Raw genomic sequence first — 27576 nt, 5'->3', positions numbered from 1 at the left:
TTGGTCACATAGCATCTTTAATACCACCATTATAATAATTAGGATATCAAAAGTATCGAGTATACATACATAATTTGCATTGTGGTACACAAATCTGAGCTGATTTATGTTTTATATCTTTCATTCGTTGTTCTTAGGATCAGTTTTGTATTATCTTGACATTGTGCTGATACATTAAATCGTCCTGAAGAACTTAACGCTATTTCAGGAAGGAGAACATTTAATTGGACATGTATTGTTAAGCCATATAAAAAGTTTTTTTGATATTTCCAAATGTAACTTGAAACCTATAGTCTACTACTTTCCAATACCAGTCATCAAGAATCTTGATATAAGCCAAACTATAGTCCATGTCACCAAAATCAAAGTACTTCAGGTAGGTTTTTGCTCCTACTGCGGCCTTGGTAATCTGTTCTTCTCTTTTTTGCAGTTAAGTTCTTGATGCTGCAGGAACAGTCTCTTGAAGCCATGCCTGTTTAAATAACAGTCCCATTAAATGGATCTTCAGGAGTCTGAAGATGTGTGTGTGTTAGAGACACAGAGTTTTCATGTATGTTTTGTCTGAAGAAAGCAAGAGACGGTGGAACACCTCTCATCTCTACTCCATCACCTCCACTGTCACAGTCTGCCCTGGTTGTCAGACGCTGGTGATGGAGGCCAGGCAGTTCGATGACTTCTGGAGTTTCTCAGGCTGCGTGGTGGGCGGCTCCGGGATGGCACGAAAGCTGAATGGCAGTCCTATACTGCTCGTGCCAATGTGGCCTGGGCTCAGCGCTGGATTCTGCCGTCTATTGCTTTCCACAATGCTGGATGTGTTGGATGCAAGGCTTTCCCGTGTTCTGCACAACACAAAAGGGAGGAGGCTTTTACTTTGTTAATCAAACAAATCCAAAGTGATAAGCAAGTTTCAAACCGATACAAATCATTTCAAAATACATAAAAACACTTGAGGTCATAAAAAAAATCTGCTTCTAACACAGTTTACAGATTGACATTAAGGCCTTACCATTTCTGATTAATATCATTTCATTTTCAAAAATCAAATCTTGATACACATAATCACACAAATGCGAAACGTCATTCACAGTGTTGTGCAAAAAACTGAACAAAATGCATCAGAAACATAAAAAGCAGGGTCTTAAAATCGATTAAAGAATTAAAATATAAATATAACACAACACGTGACAATGCTTATCACACTAAATCATTCATCAATTAGGATAAAATGGGAAAAAAGCAAGAGTGTAAAGTAAAACTAGTCACTGCGTCACTACTGATGTGGGTCACACACAATGCCACAAAAGACACACATCATGATTGCCCTTGAACAAAGAATTGTTTCTGCTTATCTATCTTAAGACTTTGAAAGGTCATGAGGTCATTCCCAGCCTCGCTGAGTGATATCATCTCTGCAGGCTTGTTATTGGTCTGAGGGGGGCCTTCTCCCAGTTGGAGATGCCTGTATGTCCTCATGAGGAAGACATCTGGACGACATTACAGCCAGATATCCAAACCAGCTCAACTGGCTCCTCCCAATGAGTAGCAGCTCTGCTCCACGTGTGATATTAACCACTTGCTCCCATTCCACTGCTCATAGCAAGAGGAGACGATAGAATTTTGTCTTTCAACTCAACTCTTCACCACAAAAGACTAGTACAAAGCCTGCTTTACTGCAGATGCTGCATTAATAAATCGATAGATGTAATGCTTAACCCATCTCTCGATTGTTGCCCAAGTATTTTAAGACCCACCCCAATGAAAATCATGTTTTTGGTGTTTTTAACAGGCTCCTTTGGCATTTTTCTGATGATGAAGGACATACATTAAGATAATTAAAGGCCCGTACACACCGGGACGAATATTCGCCAGGCGTTATTCGCCAGCGTTTTTCAACACGTTTTTTGTGTTCACACCCAGGCGATTTTCGCTGACGATGAGCCGAACGAAAAAAATTTCAATTTCATTCCCTGACATTAGATGGCGCTTAATGTAAAACAGAAATACTCCTGTACACAAGGTGGCGCTGCGCAACTTTACGCTTCTTAAAGTCGCTTTTTAATTAGAAGAAGAGAGCAAGTATTTACGCGCTTGTCAGAATAATACAAAGAAAACATGAATATTTCAAGCACCAGTTGGAGCAACTGGTGCTTGGTTCGGGGATATTTTAGAATGTCCGTCATTATTTCTTCGCGGCAGTGTAGAGGCTACTTGGCATATATCTTCTTCGCTGGTATATGTGCTCAGAAAGGCAGTTTTGTGTTTGAGCGCCCCCAAGTTGTGTTTTACTGTAACTTCAGAAGCTCCAGACATGTGTGCAAAAGCGCCGTTCTCATTGGTTGTATAGTTTTCGACGCGTCAAGCCAAAAAAATAAACCCGAGGCGTTTTTTTAAAAAGTGACGCTTTGACGCGTGGCGTTTTTTCGCGTCGGTGTGCACACTCACATTGGTGCCCTTTGTTTAGTCACGAGGCGTTAAACGTAGGCAAATATCGAGGGCGAAATTCGTCCCGGTGTGTACGGGCCTTAAGACTGCATTTCTGAATACTTCTGAATTAAAACAGTTTTGACTCAAGAGCTGACACAAAAAATGCTATTTGAAAAAGCTTGTAGGTGTGATGTACAAACTCCCTGCTCCGCTTCATTCTGATCCATCCACTTGTAGACGACTAGATCCACGTACGCACTGAGCTGGCATCTGGCTCAAAATTGTATGGCTGGATAGCTCCAATATTGCTCACCATTTTTCTTGCACCAATAATGTTATGTTGGGGTTGTGAGGGGCTATAAGCTAGTGAGAGAGCAAGTAAACAGATGGATCTCGGGAAATAGGGACGAGCTAACTCCACACCAGTGGTTCTACCCATAACTCAGAGGTGAACTTCTAATGAACTACTGCCGCTCTGCAGAAACTATAGGAATCGACACAGGTTTTTTTAATTTTGGCTAAAAACAGCATTATAATAATAAAAAAAAACCACTTGGAACGCTTTTACAATAGATCGAAGATGATTGAAATGGGACTTGAAACTCTGCTTGCTGGGTAAGTGACTCACTCCTAACCCTGAGGATTCCCCTTTTTCCAGCTGAAAACTAAGGCCTCGGCTGATAGGAGAGGTGATTTGCATCATTGTTCTACACTCTGCTGTAGACTGTTCCAGAGAAAACTGAACGTCAGAGCTTTTGAGAGAAAAAAGGACCATATCATCAGCAACAGCAAAGAATAGAAGGCTTCCAGAGACCAAAATTTTTTTTGGAACATAGTCAATTATCTTCTCCAAGCAGACAAAAGACAATGAGGATCCTGGTAAAGATATATAAAACAAATCCAGGTTCACATGGCCAGAAGAGGTCCCCTCCTTCTAGTTACCCTGTTATTAGAACACACCCTCTGGTTTTTCCTTTTTTTAAAAGGTCCACCCCAATTTGCCAATCCAGAAGTAGAAATACCTGTGTCACATGGTATTACATAAACGTGTTAATTAAGCACCCTTGCTTTAGATGTTGTTGGATTGTGCTCACTCAATAATAGCATGGAAAGACCTGAGTCAGCTAAACAAAAGCAAAGAGGGTAGAGAGAGCTGGAAACATGGTAAAATGGCATATAATGCCTTCCCTTACAGTCCTTTACAGTCACAGTCCCTTTCACCCATGAACACACTCATTCACACTAATGGCAGCTCTGCTGCTGAACACTGGTGCCAACCTAAAACGGGCAAGAGCTGAACCTTTGATCTTCTGATCAGGGGCCTCATTTATAAAACTTAACGTAGGATTTGCGTCAGAAGTGGTGTACGGATGAAACATAGGACGTGCGTACACACAGAAATATTCTAAATTTATAAAACCGTGTCGCACGCACATCCAACGGATTTTTCCCTTAATAAATCACAATCAATTCTAAATGTAGCGCAGCTTTTGCGGCTTCATGACACGCCCATAGTTGACCATAAATTGTCTGTGAGACGCCCACAAGTTAATATTCATTGATTGCGAAATCATGGCAAACACAGAGAGGAAATCAAAGCTACTACGTTGTTGAGCAACATGTCTGCATCACAAATAATTTGGACATTGATTGAATGAAAATGCTTTCTATTAATGAAAGTATTTTCATTAACGTTCGGTCCCCTTATGGCAACATGAGTGCAGTCAATAGCATCGATGACATTTGGGGAACCATACATAGCTGCAAATTGAGCTTTCTTGTTTGCCTGTTCACCCACCGTGTATGGAAACTTTATGGAATCATGGGACGAAGCTTTTATGTCTTTTAACACGTCTGGCATTACCCGACTAAGGGTCGGCTGAGATATTCCTGACCTGTCAGCCAATTCCCTCTGAAAAGTGCCAGTCGCCAGGAATGCTAGTGTTGTTAGGACTTGAAGTGGCACTGGCAGGGCGTGGTTCCTCCGAGTGCTCCTCTGTAACGCTGGGCCCAAAAGCCCCGCAGGGGTCCAACAGGGCGGCTCGAGGAAGTCGGAACCGGCTCATAAGCCACTCGTCCTCGTTTGCCAGCAAGTCTTCTTGCTGTCCAAAGATGCGTTCACTCCAAATTCTTCCATTTGCCACATCTTCTAAGAGCGCAAGATCAGCCATTGTGCGTCATTACGCATTGTGATGGGGCATTTTATTTTCATCCATTTAATTGCATCTGACAAGCTACAGATGTCGGTAATAATCGACGTGGAAATGGGAAATTGTTCAGCGCAAGAATACCACAATTCTGTAGCTTATGAAGAAATGTTTTACTATGAAAACAACTTTCCCCAGTGGACAATTAATACATCTATCTTTCCATCTATCTATCTGTCTGTCTGTCTGTCTGTCTGTCTGTCTGTCTGTCTGTCTGTCTGTCTGTCTGTCTGTCTGTCTGTCTGTCTGTCTGTCTGTCTGTCTGTCTGTCTGTCTGTCTGTCTGTCTGTCTGTCTATCTATCTAATTGCACCTATAACTGCTCCGTCAGACGGACACATTGACGAGAATATCAGTTTTGTACATTATTTCGTTCTGCTAACTATATTATTTATGAGAATGAATTGCACAACATGCCAATATTGCAAAACATATTTCACTTTTCTTTTTGCAAATATGTGTTCATTTGAATTTCTGTTGTAATTTTTGTTTGCTTCACTGCTGATAGATCAAACGGGTGTTCGTGTAGGCTGTTAATTGTAAGACTTGCTTTGTGAAGTCTTCATGTTTATGTTCATGTTATTTATGAGAGGCAGTATTGTCATTTCACGTGTTTCTTCCATCTGCCGACGGTGTCGCCATTTCTCATTTCATCCGTTTTTGTGGGTTCCCCTGGGTCAGAGCTTGCGTGAAGGACCGCACATTTTCCCGTCAAGTTTGCTTTTTATAAATATCAATTATTGCGTAGTAGAGAGTGGCGTACTTCTTTTGTGCGTACGCAATGTTTATAAATGAGGCCCCTGGTCTCTAAGTCTGAAATAGCTGGTTCCTTAAGCTGGTAGCATTGATAAGGTCTTTGAAGCATTCTTTCCATCACTCATTAACATTTACATTCAACAAGATTTCCACCTGCACTATACAGAATGTTGATGGAAGATTGCCGACTTTTATGTTATGTTAAGGTATCCATCCATTTTTTATTCTGTTTTCCCCATTCGGGGTCATGGGGCTGCTGCAGCCTATCTTGGCCACTTGTGGGTGAAGGCAGGGAACGCACGGCCTGGGCAGGTCGCCAGTTGCCAGTCTGTCGCAGAGTAGAATGTCCACAATCACACACCTGTTCACTATCACACTCACACCAAGGGACAATTTAGAGTTGCCAATTAACCTATGAAGCATGGTTTTGGACGGTGGGAGGAAGCCGGAGATCCCGGAGAAAACCCACGCATGCACGGGGAGAACATGCAAATTCCACACAGATTATTGATGTTGTTTTTCATGTCCCCCGGGGGCCTTCTTGCTGTGAGGCAAGAGCGCTAACCACTGAGCCACCGTTCAGCCCTAAATTGATTATATTATTTCCTGTCCCTAGCATTTGGGTTTTCAAACCTTGATGATACAGACAGCTCAATATCAACATTTATTCCAATTAGGTTTCTCACAGTCTACAGCTGAATTGCAGAAGAAGTAAACCATCTATGAGATGTAGTAGCTCACTTCAGTTGTCAAATCAAACTTAAAACTTTGTACAGCAAAAATTTAACAAGTCTTTAAATTCTGTTTGCCCAGCTTCTGGACAGGACAGGTTTAATAAATAAATAAATACATACATACATACATACATACATACATACATACATACATACATACATACATACATACATACATACATACATACATACATACATACATACATACATACATACATACATACATACATACATACATACATACATACATACATACATACATACATACATACATACATACATACATACATACATACATACATACATACATACATACATACATACATACATACATACATACATACATACATACATACATACATACATACATACATACATACATACATACATACATACATACATACATACATACATACATACATACATACATACATACATACATACATACATACATACATACATACATACATACATACATACATACATACATACATACATACATACATACATACATACATACATACATACATACATACATACATACATACATACATACATACATACATACATACATACATACATACATACATACATACATACATACATACATACATACATACATACATACATACATACATACATACATACATACATACATACATACATACATACATACATACATACATACATACATACATACATACATACATACATACATACATACATACATACATACATACATAAGTGAAGGCCAGGACAATAACTGAAAGAAAAAGAACAGCTAAACTAGAGCTCACATAAAAGAAAACAATTAAAGCAAGCAACTAAGTTAGAGTTAAATAAGATAATTCTCTATTTTATAAAGTTTTAAAAATATTTTAGAGTATATAATTAGATTAAATTACCAAACAAAGTTATTGGCTTATTTCAGTTGATTTTTACAGGATCCAACAAAGAAGTCAGGTTTATTTTTATATTTTGTTCAAGGATTCTAAAGACTGAGTTACTGTAAATTTCTATCCTGCCATTGGGGAATAATAAAGCATTTCTGAAAAATTGACTTCTAATATTAAGAAAAACATTGCAACAAAAATGGACAAATTGTTTCTGAAGTCATTTAACAAAGTAAATATAAAGATGTGTAATTCTGTTGAACCTATCTACATCTGGAAAACCTTCAGCTCTTCCAATAAAACATGTTTAATCTTTCTCACACGTGAAGACAGGCTGTGAAAAAAGATGTAGTAGTCGGAAATTGTTACTCTGGCTTGCCAGCAGCCTTATAATCTGTTTTGAGTAAGATTGTGTAAACTGTGACTAGAAAGGCAAGAGAGTTTCAAAGAAAAGTGCTTAAAAATGGTGGCATAATGGATTGTTTGGATGCTACTGCAGTGCATTATGGGAAGCTTGTAATTATTTCTAAGCTTGTGCTAAAGGATGGACCACAGATAAAGATAAAGCTCCTCCTTTAACTCTTTTTTAAGCCATTGGATTTGATGCAACATGTGCGTTTTTGTTCTTGCTAAGCTTGAAAGAAAAAACATATACCTTTGAAAAGAAATTTAAATTAAAAAAACGAATAAAAAACAGAAAAAACAAACAGAGAATGTATATTGTAGTCACAATAACATTTGTTTAAGCAGTATCTGTCTGTTTTTTTACATGTTGAAAACAGGGGTGGGAGTTACAGATATTGTGAATACGCTAACGTGGATCACATGTTGTTCTAGAATTACTATGAAGCATTGTGAGCAGGCAGAGCGAGAAAGGTTTCCCACAGATTTTAACTTCAGGCCAAAATCTTCCAGCAGATGCTCTGTTGGGCCATGTGTCCTTCTCTAACCCTTTTTAATGACTTAATACTGTACTGTGATATTGACCTAATATTATAAACGTTTATATCTCTTAACCCTCAAATTAAAGAGAACAACATAAAACATAAACTAAGTGTCAGAACTTTTTAAAAATTTTCCTTTAAAGCTAAAACTATGCACAAAGAAAAGAACAATTGTGCTTATACGAATTACTCATTTTTGGTTCCAATACAATAATTTGTGTTTGGTATATTGTGCCAGGAACAGGCATTTGTGATCTGAATAAGCATAAAGGATGTGGTAATGAAACATTTAGCAAATTTTGGGTTAAGGATGACGAATGGCTAAGGACTTCTGCAACAACAAAGAGATGGCAAAAATCTCTTTTTCCTGCTTGTACCAATTTCAAATACGAAAAAAACTCCAGAGGCTGGGACATTCGTATTAGAGGGCAAGCTTATGATATACAAAGATATTCAGTAAAATTTGAGACACTCTTATGCCTGGTTTATGCTTCATGCCGATTGGCCATCGCATCAATCGTATAGAATCTCTACCGCAATCGTGCGATCTAGTTCATTCTAAGGTTGGCTGGTTTTGCTTGGCACTGTTGGCGCTAACTGAGACAAACTTCAGAGTGGTGTTTGAGATTTTATCTAAAATGTAAAGCGCATTCTAAATAAAATTATTATTATTATTATTATTGTTTACATTTTTCAAGCCTGATGACGCAATTATTTCCAGCCTTTCAGTGACTTGGTCTTTTATTTATAGTATTATATAGGGATATTTTAAATTTTGCAGTGAACTTATTTAATACACAAGAGTAAATAAAGTAAGAGTTAAGTAGGTGAGACGCAGGCACATCTTGTGGATTTTTCACTTTTTTCTAACCCCCCACCCCCCCCCCCCACCCCCCCCCCACCCCACCCCCCAAAACAAAAAAACACTAACGGGTGCAAGGTAAGTACATTTGTTTAAGACCAAGGGTGTATTCAGGCTGGACACATTGATCCGCTTAAAGTGAACCAGAGGTCGTTTCCCCCGAAACGAACTCTGGAATGAATTCGGAACAAATACTCAGTCCAAATAGATCTAAGCAGACCCTCGTCCAGGACCAGGAACCACTCTCCGACCCATCTCAGTTCATTTCCAATCGGACGGAGCTTCGGTTTGCTCTGAGATTCTTCAGTCTGAATACAATCTGTCCTCAGAGCGGAACAACTGAGCCAAATCGGCCACCGTAGCCAACATAAACAGAGTAGGAATGAGGCATAAGATGATCCACAGAAAAATATAAAGCAACAATTGTTGTGTTATCAAACAGAGAAACTTCTTATTTGTTAGAACATTTATTTTATTTTAACCACTGAAAACGCTTCTTACATGCTTTACTGTGTCTCGTTTCACAGCATGCGTGCGGCGCTGCTGTGACTTCACCTTAAAAGCTACCTTGTAGTTCCTTAACAGAATTCTCTTAAAAACAATCCCATAACAACACAACGATGAGATACAGCAACTCATTAAAATGTGATCGGATGGAGGTTCATCAAAACAATTTTAACGTGTCACACATTTTTTTTCACTGTTTTCCAGACAATCTATGTAATTAACCCCTATGCCTACCTTTATACCAGACATCTCCTCATCACTGCAGTTGCTAGAATCATCTGAGTTAAAGCACACACAACACATCTCCTTGCCAACCGCCTTGCAGCATGCATCCGCCGCACCAAAGTAACAAGTAAAAAGTGTTGTTCCCGACGTTCAAAACTGATAATCTAAATACAAAGTTTTAATGAGTTAACGGCCCGATAAGAATTATAAAGCGCAGCACGTCTGTCTTTTTCTTGTTGTTTTGATCCGCCCTCGTAGTTCCTGGCCAATGACTGAAGAGATCTTTAGTCACGTGGTTTTACTTACAAGCTTTGGACCGTAACAGAATGGTCCGCTTGATGCCAGTCTGAATACAGACAAAATGCAAGGTTTGGGACTCGATCTATAACAAATTAAGCAGACTCAATCTGGAGCAAAGCATTTTTCCAGTCTGAATACACCTTAAATCAGAAGTTGTGTTCAAGGAGCTCATAGGGCAGTCAATCAAAACCCAGTTCATCTGTTGGGTTACATGTACTGATACAGATTTTAAATTCATCACCTGAGCATCAAAGCCAAGACTTCAGACCATTTGTATTCCACAACATGCAATTGATTTAAGCTCATACCTGGGGGAGTTAAATCCGCTGTCCACTGTCACACTGCTGCTGTCCATGCTGTCCAATCGGGCAGAGTGGGCTGACTTCTGGCTGTTGCTGTTCTCAGTCTCTTTGGGACTGAGAAGGGTAAGGTTGGTCTCCAGTTTCCGCTGCAAATCACGGTCCTTATCCCGTTCCAACAGCCACTGCATGGTTCCCTCCCCACCACCACAGCTGCCTCCAACATTACCGCCCACTTCCCCATGGTCTTTGTTGTCCTCGGCCGTCACCAGCTCTTTGTGCGAGTCGTCCTCTGCCTCTTCCTCATCATCGTCATCTGATACATTATAATAGTCAAAGGAGGCGGAGGGGACTGTTGGCTCTAAGCAGCTCTGTAAAACTGCAGGTGACGTTGAGGAAGTATTTGAATTGGAAGGCTGCTGGGGCTCAGGATTGTCTAGGGCCTCTGTTGATTTGGCATGTGAGGCTTTCCGCAATGTGCCAGACTTGGTGTAGCTGCTGTCCACGTAGCCAGTGGACAAGGCATTATGTGGAGGTTTGAACAAAGTGTCCTTGCTGAAGATCTCTTTCCTCTTGATCACCAAACTGCCTCCCCCCCCTCCGGGATCCACGTTGTGTTGGTGCGGCGTCAAACGGGCAGTTTGAGCTGGCTCCGGTGTCTGGCTTGGCGTCAGCCGTGCAGAACCACTCTGTCCCTTCACTGCTGACAACTCCTCTTTGTACTCCATTGTATGAGGAGAGGTAAGGTGAGGAGTTTGCCGGTCAGCTGGAGAGCCCTTTCGGAGTCCCCCTGATGAGGTTAATGTGTCATATTCAGATTTTGCCTGAGGCGAAGGGGCAGTAAGGATTGTTTCATTTGATGTATTGCACTGGAAGTACTCATCTGTTGAGGGCTTAGGAGAAAGTCCCATTAACTCATTGTATGTCGGCAAGCTGTCTCTGCTTTTGTTCCTCTCTATTGTACTCCGAATCCTTGAATCATCCAAACTCCCTTTTCCCAAATCAGGCACATTAAAATCGGAGTGGAACTTAGCAGCAGAAAACATGATTCTTGAGTAATGTGAGGACTTCTGTGTGGCCCGCAAGGTACCATCATCAGTGTAGTAATGACTACGCTCCTCCAAAGTAGGTTCAAAGTCTTCTGGTGCACCCAGCGCTGGGCCCTTGAGAGAATTGTCCATGGACCGAGATCTTTCTTTAGCCTGATCTGATCTATCATGACGTGACTTCCTATCCTGGTTGTGACTGTGACTTCTTTGCACTCTGGACTGGCATGTTCCACGTGAAGGCTCAGGAAAGGGCATCTCTGTCCGTCTCTTGGCTAATTCCCCAGACACATCCCACTCAGGGGTCACAGGACAGTACGATTCTGTAATATTGGGGTTGCTGTGGACCAGGTACGTCGCTCCTCCGCTTCGTCTGCGCTCTAAGGTGTACATAGCTTCCCGAGGCGAGCGTACTAATGAGTGGCTGAAGAAGCGGTAATCCCTTTCCATGAACACAAGATCCCAGTTTGATCCCTCGGATGGGTCTCCTCTGGACGTCCGAGGTTTACTGTGCGAACGCGACTTACCATGTGGGGCTCTCCGATGGCCCCGGCCCCTTCTGCTGCGTGCACTGTGCTGGGCAGAGGACCCTGCTTTGTTCTTCTGAGTACGCTCCTCCTCCAACCTCTTCATCACAGCTGTGTGCCTAGCAACATTCTCCACTGTAAGGTCAGGATTAATTCTACGAATTATTTCCATTTCAACCTCTCGAGGAATAGGTGTAGTTGGCACATCTTCGTCACGGAGCGGCCATTCCTCTGGGGGGAATTGGGCTGAGAAGGTAGCCAACTGTTTCATTTTGTCCTTCTTAAAACTCAGTCTGAAAAGCCTGAGTCCAAACCTTTTAGATTGCTTCTCGCCAGTTCCGCCACCACTACTTCCTTCTTTCTTTTTGGTTAAAGTGTCAGTTTTATATGGGAAAGAAGTGATGCTTTTGCTTTTATCAACTGGATCTTGAGGTGGTGATGGCTGGACGGGAGGGGAAGTAGGAGCTGGAGGGTGGGGATAAGATGGTGGCTCTCCTCTGTGCTCCTTGGCTGACGTGCTTGGTACAGTCTCACCGCCATTGTGATCCTTGGGTGGCTTATTTTGACCAGATTCCCCTTTGTGCTCTTTGGGTGGCTTATTCTGGAGCACAGGGGCATGCAGTCTGGATGAGTCTTCCCGATAAGAATTGTACGAGTCACTGTGGTTCTTGCGAGGAGGCCTCTCTCTTAAACAGCCAGGTGTGGATGGTGTGACGCTGCCAGATTGAGGTGAGGTGCAATGCTGAGGTTGTGTCTGCTGCTGCGGACGGTCTGGTAGCCGGTCCTCCAGGTGATACCATTTGTTGTTTGTTCTGATTAGGGAGGGAGTGATAAAGTATGTCTGAGGTGTGACAATGAAGTAGCCCTCTGGAGTTGGGTATATCTTCCTCTCTCGCACCAGCATGTTCAGAGTGTGTCGCAGAACCTCTGAGCTAGGTGTAGGCACGCCTGTAGAAAACACACATTGGGTAACATTTTACTAACACATTTTTTGGCAAAACCTTTAATATATAAATACAAATAGTATTAATAATTTTTCTCTCTTAAAAGTTATATTTATTATCTTTAAAGTTTTTAAAAGATCCCCTCCAATCATCTTTTGATCTATTGTTAAAGCGTTCCCAGTGGTCTTTTAATTAATATTATGCTGTTTCTAGAAAACTGTTTCTGCAAAGACGCAGTAGTTCCTTAGACCTCTGAGTTGTTGGTGGAACAGTTGTCACATTTCCCACCATCCATTTGTAATCTACCGCTAGTTTACAGGCCCTCACAATCCCAACATTGCCGCTGCAACAAAAATGGTAAGCAATATTGGAGCAATCAGGCCGTATAATTCTCAACCAGATCCCAGCTCAGACAAGGAAAAAAAAGATGTACAGGGATCTATTTGTCTACAAGTGGATGCATTGCAATGGAGCGGACCAGGGAGCTGGTGGCCCACTGATTGTGGCTTCTACGTCACAGCCACAAGCTCTTTGTAACAGCATTTTTTCGTCCGCTCCTGATTCACAATGATTTGAATGATACAATAAAGGAACACTCAGAAATGCAATTTTAGACATAATTTGCTTAATACATGTTCTCCATCATGAGAAAAATGCCACAAGAACATGTTAAAAACACCAAAAACAGAATTTTCATTGGAGTGGGTCTTTAAAGATAATGTTATAAAACAGATAACATGAACTTTTTTATTTTACTTTAAATATTGGATGAGATGCTAAAAATTGTTCACCTGTCCCACGAAGGCTAGATCAGACTACAGTGGGGCAAAACAGTTTTCCAGAAAAGGGAAATCCAGAAAATCACATTGTCTGATTTTTTAAAGAAATTATGTGTAAATTATGGTGGAAAATAAGTATTTGGTCAATAACAAAAGTTCAACTCAATATTTTGTCATTTACTCTATGTTGGCAATGACAGCAGACAAACTTTTTCTCTAAGTCTTCACAAGGTTTTTACAAACTGTTGTTGGTATTTTAGCCCATTCCTCCATGCAGATCTCTTCTAGAGCAGTGGTGTTTTGGTGCTGTTGCTGGGCAACACAGACTTTCAACTCCCTCCAAAGGTTTTCTATGAGGTTGAGATCTGGAGACTGGCTACGCCACTCCAGGACCTTGAAATGTTTCTTACGAAACCACTTCTTCTTTACCCGGGCAGTGTGTTTAGGATCGTTGTCATGCTGAAAGACCCAGCCATGTTCATCTTCAATCCTCTTGCTAATGGAAGTATGTTTTCACTCAAAATCTGACAACACATGACCCCATCCATTCTTTCCTTTACACGGATCTGTCGCCCTGGTCCCTTTGCTGAAAAACAGCCCCAAAGCATGATGCTTTCACCCCCATGCTTTACAGTAGGTATGGTGTTCTTTGGATACAACAAGCATTCTTTTTTCCTCCAAAAAAGACGAGTAGAGTTCTTAACAAAAAGTTCTATTTTGGTTTCATCTGACCATAGGACATTAGGACATAGGACACTGGGTTAAGCAGGGGGACACGTCTGGCACTGTAGGATTTGAGTCCCTGGTGGCATAGTGTGTTACTGATGGCAGCCTTTGTTACTTTGGTTCCAGCTCTCTGCAGGTCATTTACTAGGTCCCCATGTGTGGCTCTGGGATTTTTGCTCACCGTTCTTGTGATCATTTTGACCCCATGAGATTATGCTGGGAGCCCCAGATGGAGGGAGATTATCAGTAGTCTTGTATGTCTTCCATTTCCTAATAATTGCTCCCACATTTGATTTCTTCACACCAAGCTGCTTACCTATTGCAGATTCAGTTTCCCCAGCCTGGTGCAGGTCAACAATTTAGTTTCTGGTGTCCTTGGACAGCTCTTTGGTCTTGGCCATAGTGGCTTTTGGAGTGTGACTGTTTGAGGTTGTGGACAGGTGTCTTATAATTAGTTCAAACAGGTGCCATTAATACAGGTAACCAGGGAAAGACAGAGGATCCTCTTAGAGAAGAAGTTACAGGTCTGTTAGAGTCAGAATTCTTGCTTGTTTGTCATTGACAAATTAGTTTTTTTCCACCATAATTTTAAAAATAATTTCTTTAAAAATCAGACAATGTGATTTTCTGGATTTTTTTGTCTCTCATAATTGAGGCATACCTAGGATGAAAATTACAGGCCTTTCTCGTCTTTTAAAGGGAGAACACTTGCAAAATTTGTGGCTGACTAAATACTTTTTTCCCCCACTTTAAATAGGATGAAATTCAATGTTAGTTTAACCACCAAAGACATTCACTTTAAAGGTCACATAGTTTTGGGGCATATACATGTGAAATACTTCCTCCAAAAACTTGTTGATTATTTAATTTTCTACTAAATATAAATTTTACACAACAGATTGCCAATTATTAAAAAAATAAATCTGCAATAACAACAAATAGAAGTAGTTTTCTTATATTTGTAGTCTTATAATTACCACAAACAGGAAACATTATAATACTGTTTCAAGGTATGATTGTTTAGAAGTGTCGACACTTGATTGTTTGAAATGAAAGTTGCCTAAAATCAGATGAGGAAGGCTTATTTTCATTATGTTTTACAACACAAAATCGATGGTACCCTTCCATTTAAAAATTACGATGTTGTTTTTAAAAAGTGCTTTCTTAGAAAACCGGGGGACAGTGCGTACCTGGAAAGCTGGCAGTGAGGTGCTCTACCAGAGCCTCCTGGTTGACAGGCTTGTGGGCAGCATTCATAGCAGAAATGGCCAAGCACAAGATTTCCCCCAGCGGAATGAACTGCGACTGGCTGATGGGCGACATACTGATCGGAGACACGTCACCTGCAGGAGGAGGATGAGATAGTGCAATTGTGAGATCATGAATGAAAGGTGGGCATGCCGTGTGAAGCTATGATGTAATGGTCAAACAGCAGCAGTGTGGATGCTGCCTGGAACAGCTCCTCCCCTTCTCGCTGAGCTTCCTTGGCCTCTCACTGCTGCTGTTTCTCGTGGATTAGCAGCTTGTAGCAGGAGCGCTACCCAGCGCATGAGAACACATTATGAAAGGAAAATAAATGTAAAGCAATCGCTCAAGAGCAGCGTATTTGACACTTGGCTAAATATAACCCACGCTAAGTCCCACATTGAGAGCTGCAGCACAAAAAATTCTCAGCTGCCATAAGCTGGCTTTACTGTCCGCTGTACTGAGTGATGAGATCATCCTACGACCAGAACTCTTGGCTACAAGCCCCTTGGAGAGCAAACATCTGTCCTGCTGGAAGGTTGTAAAAAAAAAAAAAACCTGAATGCACCACTGCAGCATCTGTGCTGTAATGACCCTGTCCTCTGACCTACATCTGAGATTTACAAGACAATGTGCAGAGGCTGCAGCAGCAAATCTTGCTGTGTAATTTATTATTGCATGATATTACTTTATGGTCACAGTTACAACAGCGTTGCCTGTTTTTGTATTTGAGCTAGACTGTCAAATAAGGTACAAAAAGAAATCACTGCATTGGGCAATAGCAGTTTGTAGCTCTTCTTGTTTTCTACTAAGTATATGAAAAGTGGAGACTCTCAATAATTAAAACAAGCTTTTTCTGCTTTTCAATCAAATGTTGTACCATTTATTTTAGTATTTTAGTACAGAACTGAAAAAAAACAATGATTTATAATGAAAGAATGTAGTTAGGTTGGACTTTCCTTTATCTTTGAGATGAGATCCTTATGTAATCTCAGCAATCACAGGTGTTGGCCACAACATTTCCCTATAAGGGCATCTCTATTCTAAAACCTTGTCTTTAAACTTTCTTTTTTTTTAGTTTTTTATCAACCAAAAAAGCGTAAACACATTGAAATGGGAAAGAATAAATGAGTAAAGATATTTAAAGAAGGTCAGGAATTCTTGGAGGGGTTTGTTCCCACCCAGTGCCCACATCATGACACTGACAGGGGAGTTTTACAACAAAAACTCAACTGCAATATTTTTTTCCGGACCTAATCCCTCACTCCCAGAACAGCAACACAATCTAAGTCACTTTCAGCTGCAGATCATAACAGGACTTTTTGAGTAGTTTTGCACGAGGAGGGTGGAGCTTCAAGAAGGGGGCGTGTCGGACTCACCTGGCGCACGATAACTTGGCGGGGACGGAGAGAAATGTGGAGGTGGAGGAAGATGCTGCTTCTGCACTGCACGGATGTCTTTCTCGCTACGCGAGAGGTTGTGCTCCAGCGGGCGTTCGGGCAGCTCCGAGTTGGGCCATGCCCGCCGCAGATTGCTGCTGCGGGTCTTCTTCATGATGACCCCTTTACCAGATGGCCTTCGCTCCCTGGGGGCCTCTGGGGATGAGGTGGCGGGGATGGGGATGGGGAAGGGATGGGGGGGGGAGGGAGGGGGAGGGGGGAAGGGGGAGGTCGACCAACCTCAGGCTCAGTGCCTCCCCCGCATCAGTGAGAACGTCCCGCTAGAGCGATCACACACCAGACATGGCAGGAACCAGTGTGCACCTCCTTCACGCGCATTCACGCATCTCATTGACGTCCACGAGCGAGCTACAAACGACCGTGTCGGCCCTGTTGGCGGTTGTCATCGGCTGCTGGGCGCTCCCACGCGGGTCCGGGGTGGTGGCAGTGGCGGCGGAGGCGCAGGGGAGTGCGCGAGGCATCACCCTTTCATCGACATCAGTCCCAGCCACCATTTGTAGCATCCCCATTTGCATGCGTAGGGAGGCACATTACGTAGCCACTCTGATGTGGGAGGAGGGAGCGGGAGAAAGGTGGGGGGGCAGGGGTAGAGATGAGGGAAATGGGGCATTGGAGGCAAGGAGGACGGTGAGAAAAGGGTTCGGAGGAGCCTTTTTTTTGGAGGAAGGGAGGGGGGGTTATCTGCCTGGTCCTTTTTTTAACTAGAAGAGGGGAGGAAAGGAGGATGGATGGATGGATGGTCTCAGATTTGATGCTAAAGAGGCCCGGTCTTCTACAATAGCTCAATTCACCACAGGACAGCTCGGGCCATAAAACAAAAGATCCGGTTCATGGAAAAAAGAAAAAAGAAGAAAAAAAGAAGAGCTCCATCCCCCCGAAGGGGCAGTGAAACCTCAATAGTATGCCGAGCACCGGGGACGCCACGTTCACTTCCATCTATCCGATCAAGCGCGAGACCCCATCGTCCTTTCGACAGCAGCAGTGCAAAAAAACGGAGAGCATACAAAACAAACAAATAAATACAAAAATCAAGTCAAGAGCAGATATCCACTGTTTCCCGCAATCCAGCAGAAGAAGATCCCAAGCTGATCGCTGTAGCATCCATTCGTTAGCGTGGGGGGGAGGAGGTGGGTGGTGGAGGAGGAGGAGGAAGAGGAGAAGGAGGAGGAGGGGGGGACGCAAACTCAATGGCAAATCTCTTTCAACGCTAATGCTGCAGCTGCTCCCAGCACCTCCAGGAAGGGTGTGTGAGTATGTGTGTGTGTGTGTGTGTGTGTGTGCATCCGCCTGCTGTGCGTGATTCTGCGTGAGCATGCATGCGTCTGTGTCTGGGTGATTGAGGCTGAGGGGAGGGGAGGAGAGGATGCAAGAGAGATTGAGGACATACATAAGGCAGGCAGGAGAGCAAATAGCAACAGATCCAAACACACACATACACAAGAAAGTTCCAAATAAAATAAAATAAAAAGGATGTCCGGGGAAAAGTGCAAAAACTCTGGATATGTCTCTACATTTCCATCTCTCATCCTATGGTTTAATCCCTGTACTCTTAAAGGGACAAGGGCCCCTTTCAAATGCTATACTTCTCTTTTTATGCTTTACCTGACTGTAATGAGTTTGTACATCCATGTGGAGCAAAGCTGACGTTTACACTTAAACCAAAGTCCAAACATAAGGAGGTTTATATAGAAATGTGATTATTGATTAGGGGTGTTACAACTATTCGACTTAATTGACATTCTTACAATCTAATCAGATCGATCCATCGGAGGCAAGTTGATAATCAAATCGACCTATACTGTCATAAAATCGTTTCAAAAGGAAAAAAAAAATCGATTATATTAATATTGGAAAATATTTGGATTTGAGACATGGTAGGTTTATTTTACTAAAACGTAAAAATAATCAAGTGCATCACAGCAGACAACACACATGTGATGACAGCAAAAACTGATCAGTCCATCATTCCAGTCCAATGTGTGGAAACACTTTGAATTTAGCAAAGACATGTGACCATGCAGTGAAGTAGAATGTTCTAATAATGTTCCCTTTGGATTATTTTTCTGTAGGTTGAACTTTATGAAACTAAAATGTGAATGGATTTGCCATTAATTCTTGTTTACTTGTTTCCTTGTACATTTTTTTTTATTTACACTTGATTCTGTTGCAAGAAATACAAGGTATCTGGAAAACTTCACCTGTACTGTTCACTACAGTTATTCATCTCTGAGTCACACTGGTTGAAGTTTTGGCTAAACATGAACTGGATTGATTTTAGGTCAGTGAATCGGATCATTCAAATTGAAGAAATATGGATTATGAATCAGATCGGCAACCACAAATTATTATATGAATCAAACTGTTGTTAAATGAATCATTACATCCCTATTATTGATAGATATGTGCATATACATAAAATAAATTAACTGTAACACATCTTTAAATGTTCATAAATTTAAATCGTGCGGGGGTGCACTTATTGTGTTGGAGAATAAGATTTAAATGGAATGTTTACATATATTTTATTATACGTATCTATATGGGTATCTGAAACTTAACAGTACTCATTAGAGAGGGAACAGGACTATGATAAATAACGGGTGTGTTAAATAAATTTGGTCTGGGGCATAGAATTTATTAGGCTGTTACTTATTTTCATTCCTTTTTGACTATTTCTTGTATTTTTTGTTTTATTATGATCATCATCAAACCCAACAATTAATTTCAAGGCTCTTGATTCCGTGATTCCTATATCTTTATTCCATTAAAAAAATGCTCAGAGTTCTCACACAGAAAAAAAGAGAGAGAGAACTCCCAACAAACTCCTGCTGGCCCACATGTGTGGAGTGTGAATGGACGGTTGGAAGGGACAAAATAAGGAGCAAAGTGAGAGGGCAGGATGGAGCATGAGCGGAGGGAGGACGATGTCACAACCAATCTGCTCCAGTTCACTGATACCAAAAAGAAAGAGTGGAGGGAGGGAAGGAGGGGGGGCAGAGAGACACCACGCCAGCCATTTTATTTCTCAGTATTGCTGCAACAGCCTTTGTTGCTATGACAACGCAAGCGGATGATCTCATAGCTGTTACCTTTTAAGTGCTGTTCCCTTAAAGAGCCAGTTACTCAAAATAGAAAGACGACGGGCAGCACATCCACTGTGACCATTAGCCTGTTCCATAAACAGAAAAATGATGAAACCACCATCCTGAAGTCCTCCTCCGCTCACTGTGTGACACTAACATACTGATGATCACACTTAAGACTAGGCAAAAAGTTATTCCAGAGGAGGCCTATTCATTTATTTGTGTTCTTTAATTCCATTTATGGTTAAAAAAAGAGATGTTTTAATAAAATCACATCAAACCTCTTTAAGTATTAGTATTAATTAATAGTTAAAATAAGATAAATACATTTAAAGTTATTCAAAAAAAATTCCCTTGACATTTTTTTAAATAAACTTTTGTTTTCCATTTTATTTCTGAAGTCTGATAGAGTGTGAGATGGATCACAATTTAAAACAAAAATGTTTTTTTTTAGTGTTGGTTAATTTTAACCCAAAACTGACAATCGTTGAATAACAAAGTTAAGTTATCTGGTGATTTTCATTGAATCACCAATGTTTAAAAACTAATATCCTGTAACGAAGCAACTTTTGGGAGTTTATCAACTTATACTTAAGAGTGAAAAACTCTGACCATTCAAGCAGTACAGAGTGACTTCTGAAAACTTAAATGGAAAGTGTACAACCACAGTGAATTACTGGGAAAAATATGTACAGGATGAAAACCCCCCGAAAAAACCAACAAGCTGTAGATCAGAGAAAGAGTCTAGACTGAACATTCTTGTCTTGCATTACAAGTTTTCAGTTAATAAATAAAATAAAATTATAAATTTTTTAACCAGAATGACTTAGGTATTTTCTGAAGGACCAACTCCAAGCAGCATCTTAATCCTGCACAAAAGTATTTCCAAGACTGCCACCAAGTGGTAACAAAACGCAAAAGCATGTAGATGTGTCCTTGCAAAACTCTACTTCCAGAACAAGCACAAAAGAGTCACGAACCCCTTCGCCTCCCCCTAAGAGGCCGTGAACCATGTGCGCCATTTAGACAAAAATAGCTGAAATCCTGCTTGTTTGCAGAGTCATCATAAAGGTGGGATGAAGAGATGAGGGGGTGTCCATCCATGTTCCCAGGTGAAGGTGTTAAGGTAGTTACATGTACTGCATTCCAAAAAGAGATAAGATAGGATCAAACCAAATAAACACATTCTTGAAAAGTAAAGATAGCACAAGCAGCTTGATGATGTCATAAAGCAGCAAGGACTCATGGGAGTTGCTGTTTTTACATTTATTTTTTAATTTACGACATGGCGAATTACTCACATTTAATACTGAAACTGTTTAACATGGTTTTTGTCAACTGATCACTTATCTTGGTCTGCATAGGTGTCCAACTTAGACAGCAAATACTGGAAAGTGCAGTGAAACGGGGAGAATTGAGGCCGACTGCCATCTCTCTTCATGGATGAGTTTATTTGAGCACAGTGCTGAACAGCAAAAAGGCATTTTCTCTGTAAATATGGATTATTTTTTGACTCTTCTGAGCAAACTAACAGGTCCTTCTCTGTACTTATCACAATGTTGTTTGGTTGGTTGGTATGACCAACCAAACTTTGAGTTACATTTACCCCCCGATCAACTATTGTATAAAGACGTTGGGAAGAACGACACAAAAGAGTTTGAGCATCTGCCTCCCAACTTCTTCTATTGCTAGTGTTTAGGTCATAGCTTCTAGCAGCCCTCTGGCTGAAGGAAGATAAATTTAACATAACCTGAACAAAAATGAAAAAGCATCACTTTTGTTTTCGCTCCCATGTTTTATGAGGTGAACTCAAATATTTGAAACATTTTCTGCACTCTCAAATATTGTTCACAAATCTGTGATGGTGAGCACTTCTCCTTTTGCTGAGATAATCCATCCCACCTCACAGGTGCGCCATATCAAGATGCCGATTAGACAGCGTGATTATAGCACAGGTGTGCCTTAAACCGGCCACAATTTCAGATCTTTGAGGTCATCTCATGGTAGCAAAAACAAAAGTGTTGCATTTAAATTTTTGTTCAGTGTAATTGAAAAAATAAGGATTGCTTATTTATAACAGTAAGATCAACTGTGCAAGTTTTTTTTTTTACAATCCTACAGAATGCACAAATGTCAAATATTAAGCAGAAACAATGTCAAAAATATTCTGTAAGGTCTTATTAGAATAAGTTTAACACACTTTCTCTTATGCTACATACTTGCAGTTGTTGTGTTTATTTTAAAATATGTTTTATATTAAATCATAATCCATACAGTCATATTTATGTTTAGGTTATAATCAGGGAAAAAGGGTGAAAATGCAATTTTTGGCTTCCTTTTTTTCAAAATCTTTCCTCTGAGTACGTTTGCTGCAGCGGGATGTTCCTGTGTGGCACAAGGTGTCGCTGATTGTAAAAATGAAGTCATTTGTGCCTTTGTCAAAAATAAAACACAATATTATATTTAGGGGAAAAAAACAGTTTTTCTTCATATTTTAATATTTTATTCACACAACAGACAATAGTTGCTTTATTAACATCATAACAGTAACATACAAAGCTGTGTTTTTCTCTAATGTGCCGCTTTGTGGCTCCTCTTGGGTTTTGGTCGATCAGAAAAAGGCCTGAAGGATGCAGATCCTGTGGGTCACAAAGGCTTTTTAAAATGTCTTTTAAAGGGGAAGTTGAGATGTTGCAGTGAAAACGGTTGTTTTACAAGCTACACTGTGTAGTGAAAAATCATTCAAAAAGGCTCCAGCTTGTGAATGGGTGCTACACACTGAAATACTTTACTGAGTTTGTTTGCTGAAAGTCTCTAAATAATTTAGAAGCTAAAATTGGCTAGAGATTATATGTGGGAAACATCTGCCAAGATCCAAACTTGTTTTTTATAATCATCTTAAACTTGTGCATTGTTTGGGTGTGTCAGTGTGCGTTCACTTGTTGGTTATTATTGTTTTTAGGTTCAATGGTTAAAGTTGGATCCATCTGCAAACACGTTTTGCTAACATCAATTTTTTCTTCATAATTTTATTCCCCTCCATTGCAACTCCATTATGTCACAGCAAATCAGCATAAAATTTTATTGTACTTAGCAAAAAGTAGTTTAAGTGTACTACAAGTATGCTTAGTCTATACTGAAATATATAAATGTGAGGCAATATCATTGAAGGTGACTTTTTAAAAATATCTATATACTGAAAATTAAAAATATTCTCATTTAGTTTTAGGATGTGTTCAGTCAGTACTTCCTACACTACAAATACATGGTCTATAGTAGTATGCTTTTATACTAATACATATACTTAAAATCAAGTATACTTAATAATTAAAAAATTAAAGTCTGAAACTTTTTGCTAAGTGTAGCTTAAATACCCACAGCATGTTTACAGTTTTTTTAACAGCATGTTATAGTTTGACAGAGTTTTCCTTTTTGTGTATATTTTAGATCAATCCAGTTTGGATTTTTTAGGAACTAAAGTGAATTTTGCAACATTTTAAATGTCAATAAACTTTAAGCTACTGAAATAAGTTTGCATGAAATAAATCCTAAAAAACACTGGTCAAAGAAGCCCTAGAATGTGGTTTGTTTCTCTCTGACCATCTAACTTACAGACTTTGTTTAGTCCTTTCTGCCCTCTAATGATGAATTTACTCTTTTTAAAGCCCCTTCTCCTGCTCCAACAGACAGGTGACATTCCGGACCCTGACCTTTCGTTTCACTATATGGCAACAAATTTAACTGTATCAGACATTTCCCTCAATTCTCCATGGAGACCCTCCCTTTCCTTCCACTGGAGACCTGTGGCACAACACAGAAATACAGCAGGGTCGAGCTTTTCCTGAGCAAATGCAGCACTTTTCCTTCCTATAGGGAGAACACACTCCTCCCAGGCTATTGTTAGACCCTGGCTAATCTGATCGAGGTATGTATTTAAAAAAAATGTCAACGCAGTTCAGAACTTACAACTTTTGTCTAAATATTTTAATCCAGCTTGTAGTTCTTAAGAGTGTTTCATGAATTGTTTGAAACAAAGGCATTTCTACCAGCACACAGATTACCTTCATTCGTTCAACCAAACCATAATAGTTGAACATTTTTCTTAATGGAAAAATGTTTGCATAAAGTTTTCCAAAAGGTTTAAATGCCTGTTTTTTTCTCTGAAAAGTTTTAAATAACACGGTTTTGCAACATACATGGCATGGAGCAAAATTGTGCCTCTGGGTGATGAAGCACTTACAACTAGTTAATGGTTACCTCTGGTAAAATGTTGACTAAACTCTGTTGGAATGGTGGCCACACTTAACCGTACAATAACAGACAAAGAAAGAAAGCTGCAGCTATTTGATGACAATTTTATAATGCTTATTTGTAGGTCATTGTTGTTAAAGTATTGCAGAAATTGATGTGTCAGAGTCAAAAAGTATATATACATATATATATATATATTTGTGTCTTCATACTGGAACTCAATTCATTAATCAGGCAAAATAGATAAGTGCAAAAAGGAATGTAATATTATTCAATGATCCAATTAAATCTTGTTAATTTCCAGTCTTGACTTGATTTTTATGTTAATTTAGGGACAATGTTTTTTCTTTCAAATCCTACATTTCATTTTTATTTAAATGAGTACTCTGTTGGTTCTGACCACTTAAAGGTTAATGAGTTATTAGCAAAAATAAACATTCCACACTCCATTATCAGTGCTTACTTCTGTGTCATTCCCATGAAACATTTTCCTGCAACACAGCCTTCATTTCTGCAAACTTTCACAAAAATAATCGCAGCTTAATTTACACTATAAAGCACACACACCATCACTCTGTCATTGAAAAGTTCACCAAACTCAAAACGGTGACATTTATTATAAAAAAAAAAACTTAAGGTTTATGTTATCCAATTTAACAGAGCTTTATTTGACGATAGTTGAATAAGAAGTATTCTATTATTAGTATGGGCACCTTTTGTGACCGGTTGGGGTCAGTCAGACCAACAAACACTCCGAGAATATAGTTATGAATTTAAAGTGTGAGTTTTTTTTTTTTTTTTTTAAGGCTGCAAATTTGAGAATATAAGGTTGTAGGACTGCTTGATTTTAGAAAATAGCTTCATCAGTTAAAGAAAAGAAAAGTGACAAAAACACAAAAGAAATACTTCCTTAAAATAAATGTTCCAATAAACTTTGGCATATTTTAACCTCTGATTGGCTGCAGCCACGTGCCACTTCTCATGCATGTAACTGAACGTGTGTAAAGAGGATTTGTAAAGATTTAGGCCCACACATGCCCCCACCCCCCCACCCCCATTCACTTTAGCACAAAACACTTCAAACAAAAATTGAGCTCTTTAACTGTTAAATGTACGACTGTTTTCAGCTGATTGTGTCTGCAGCATTTCCTGCCATAGATAGAGCTCACAATGGTTTCATAACAGTTTTGCTTCTTCAGTAAAAGTGGTTTTGTTGGTGTAGTGGTGCCAAACAAAAAACATGACCAGATAAAGCAATCCAGATCATTGTCATAACTCTTTTGTTAGTTTTCAGTCGGTAGTTTTTAAGGATTTAGAAAATACCAAAAGAACAAAAAATACTTTTTTTTTAAAGTTGAAACTGCAGAATAAAAATGTTCTTACTGACTCCCAACTTTTCACATAATACATCCTGAACTTTCCCTGCTGCTGCTGCTGCTGTTTGATGCTGATAGACCTGGTGATCTAAACAGAGCATTAAAAACACATACATGTTGCACACTCAAAGAGGTTTGTGAAGGCAGCATGATTAGACAGGTCCACACATCCCAGAGAAGCCCCAACCTGTCTCAACCCATCCATAAGTTATGACCTCCAAAAAAAAGAAAAAGGAAGCAGAGTGTGGGAACATTCATCTGCAGAAGCCGGCCTCTGCCCTGAACTCTTGAAGCCTAAAGGACATGAAGCATCTGGGGGCTCTGAGGTGAGATGATGCTGAAGGTTTCCTCTCTCACAGACTAGCCGTGACTGGTTTTCTAACAACCCGCCGGCAAACCTACTTGACTCATGAAGTCACAACTATCATATAAAAAGAAACACAATCCTGGCTAAAACTTACAGCTGCAGACTATTTAAAAACCAGAGAACCTTTTTTTTTTAAACTGGAAATTAAAAATAAATAATAATTTAAACCTGGGAAGAAGCATCAAATCCCTAAATGTCAGTTCCAGGACTTAAGACCTACGTCCTTTAATTTTTTTTGTAGAAGCGTTCCCAGTGGTCATTTAATTATGATTGTGCTGCTCTTAGATTTTCCAGGACATAGTTTCTGCAGAGCGGCAGTAGTTCATCAGAAAATGGTCTCTGGGTTGTGGGTGGGAATGTTGCCAACCCCATCCTAATTTCCCATCATCCATCTGTTTACACTATCTCAAGAATACGCATACACAAATCCTAATTTACGCACAAATCAAGAATTACGCACGCACAAATCCGACTGAGTCTAATTTCTCTCCATATACACCCCCCTCACAACCCATTACCTCACATTACCGGTGCAACAAAAATGGCGAGCAATGTTGGAGCTATCCAGCTGTACAGTTTGGAGCCAGATGCCAGCTCGCACAGGGGGAAAACAAAGACAAACATGGATCTATTTGTCTGCAAGTGGATGCATCAGAATGGAGCGGAGCAGGGAGCTTGCAGGTTGCCATGGTAACTTGTACATCAGAGCTACAAGCTTTTTCCATTTTTCGTCTGCTCCTGATTCAAAACAATTTCGATTAAAAATTGTCTGAAACACCGTTTTAATGTTAAGTTCTTTTATCTATGTCCTCGAGAAACATGCTACAATAACATTTTATAAACTCCAAAAAACACAATGCTCATCAGTGTGGGTCTTTAATAGCAGAATCTACTGTTATTTATTTGTTGTTAAAAGTTAACATTTTCGGACCTAAATAATGTTATTTTTAATTAGATCGATGAATGACAGAATGAAATGTTTTGACTCTAAAAATCAAAGTTGTGTGACCTCATCATCCATTCATGAAACTGTTGTGTGTGTGTGGCCGTGGCACATGTTACTCACCCACGCACTTGATGTCAAAGCCCCGTGGAGGTTCCAGTGTCCTCCTCGTCCAGACGTTCCTGAGAATCTGCAGGTGCGCCTCCCTCCCTCGGACCAGCAGCACCTGTTCCTCCATCCAGCCGAGGAAGAAGACCTCCGCGAGCGCGTGCACCAGCGCCTCGTTCCAGAAGTGCCGCATGTTGGCGGCTTTGAAGCTCGCAAACACCTCGTACCCGCTGTGATGCTGCGGCTGTGCGCGCTGCGCCGCAGGCGGGGATGCGGGGTCCTTCTCGGCCTCTCGGCCGACCCGCGACAGCACCAGAGCGAGCGAGTGCGGAGCTAAGCGAACGCACCTTTCCATCCTCAGTCGGACTGGAACTCAGAGGAAACTGCAGCCATTTCTCACAGCTGTCCTGCGGTTCTTTTCCACAAACTTCAACTTAACCGGAGGAGTTGTTTTAGAGCCGCGCCGTTTGGTCCTATATGTGCACGCGCCATGAGAAACATTGATGTTCTTCACGTTAAACAGTGGTAATTAACCGTGCCCAGCTTCCACTTGGGCCAGCTCTCTCCAACT

General features: G+C 40.4%; 1 protein-coding gene across 2 annotated transcripts; it reads right to left on the bottom strand.

Annotated features, from left to right (window-relative positions):
• On the bottom strand, positions 1-27576 carry LOC144981245 (storkhead-box protein 2-like). 2 transcript variants are annotated; one of them, XM_078943323.1, is made up of 4 exons: positions 27021-27576; positions 15363-15515; positions 10160-12671; positions 1-839 (listed from the first exon to the last, which is right to left on the bottom strand). In XM_078943323.1, the coding sequence occupies exons 1-4, from the start codon at positions 27358-27360 to the stop codon at positions 638-640; spliced, it is 3207 nt and encodes a 1068-aa protein (XP_078799449.1). In that variant the 5' UTR covers positions 27361-27576; the 3' UTR covers positions 1-637. The 2 variants fall into 2 exon arrangements, with proteins under 2 accessions (XP_078799449.1, XP_078799450.1); XM_078943324.1 differs by lacking the exon at positions 27021-27576 and adding an exon at positions 16797-18149.

Source organism: Oryzias latipes, assembly GCF_053564925.1.
Source record: "Oryzias latipes strain Hd-rR chromosome 1 unlocalized genomic scaffold, Olatipes_Hd-rR_3.1 chr1_Y".
Taxonomy (NCBI): Eukaryota; Metazoa; Chordata; class Actinopteri; order Beloniformes; family Adrianichthyidae; genus Oryzias; species Oryzias latipes.
The sequence above is the reverse complement of the archived record's forward strand: the minus strand, read 5'-3'. Positions and strand labels throughout refer to the sequence as shown.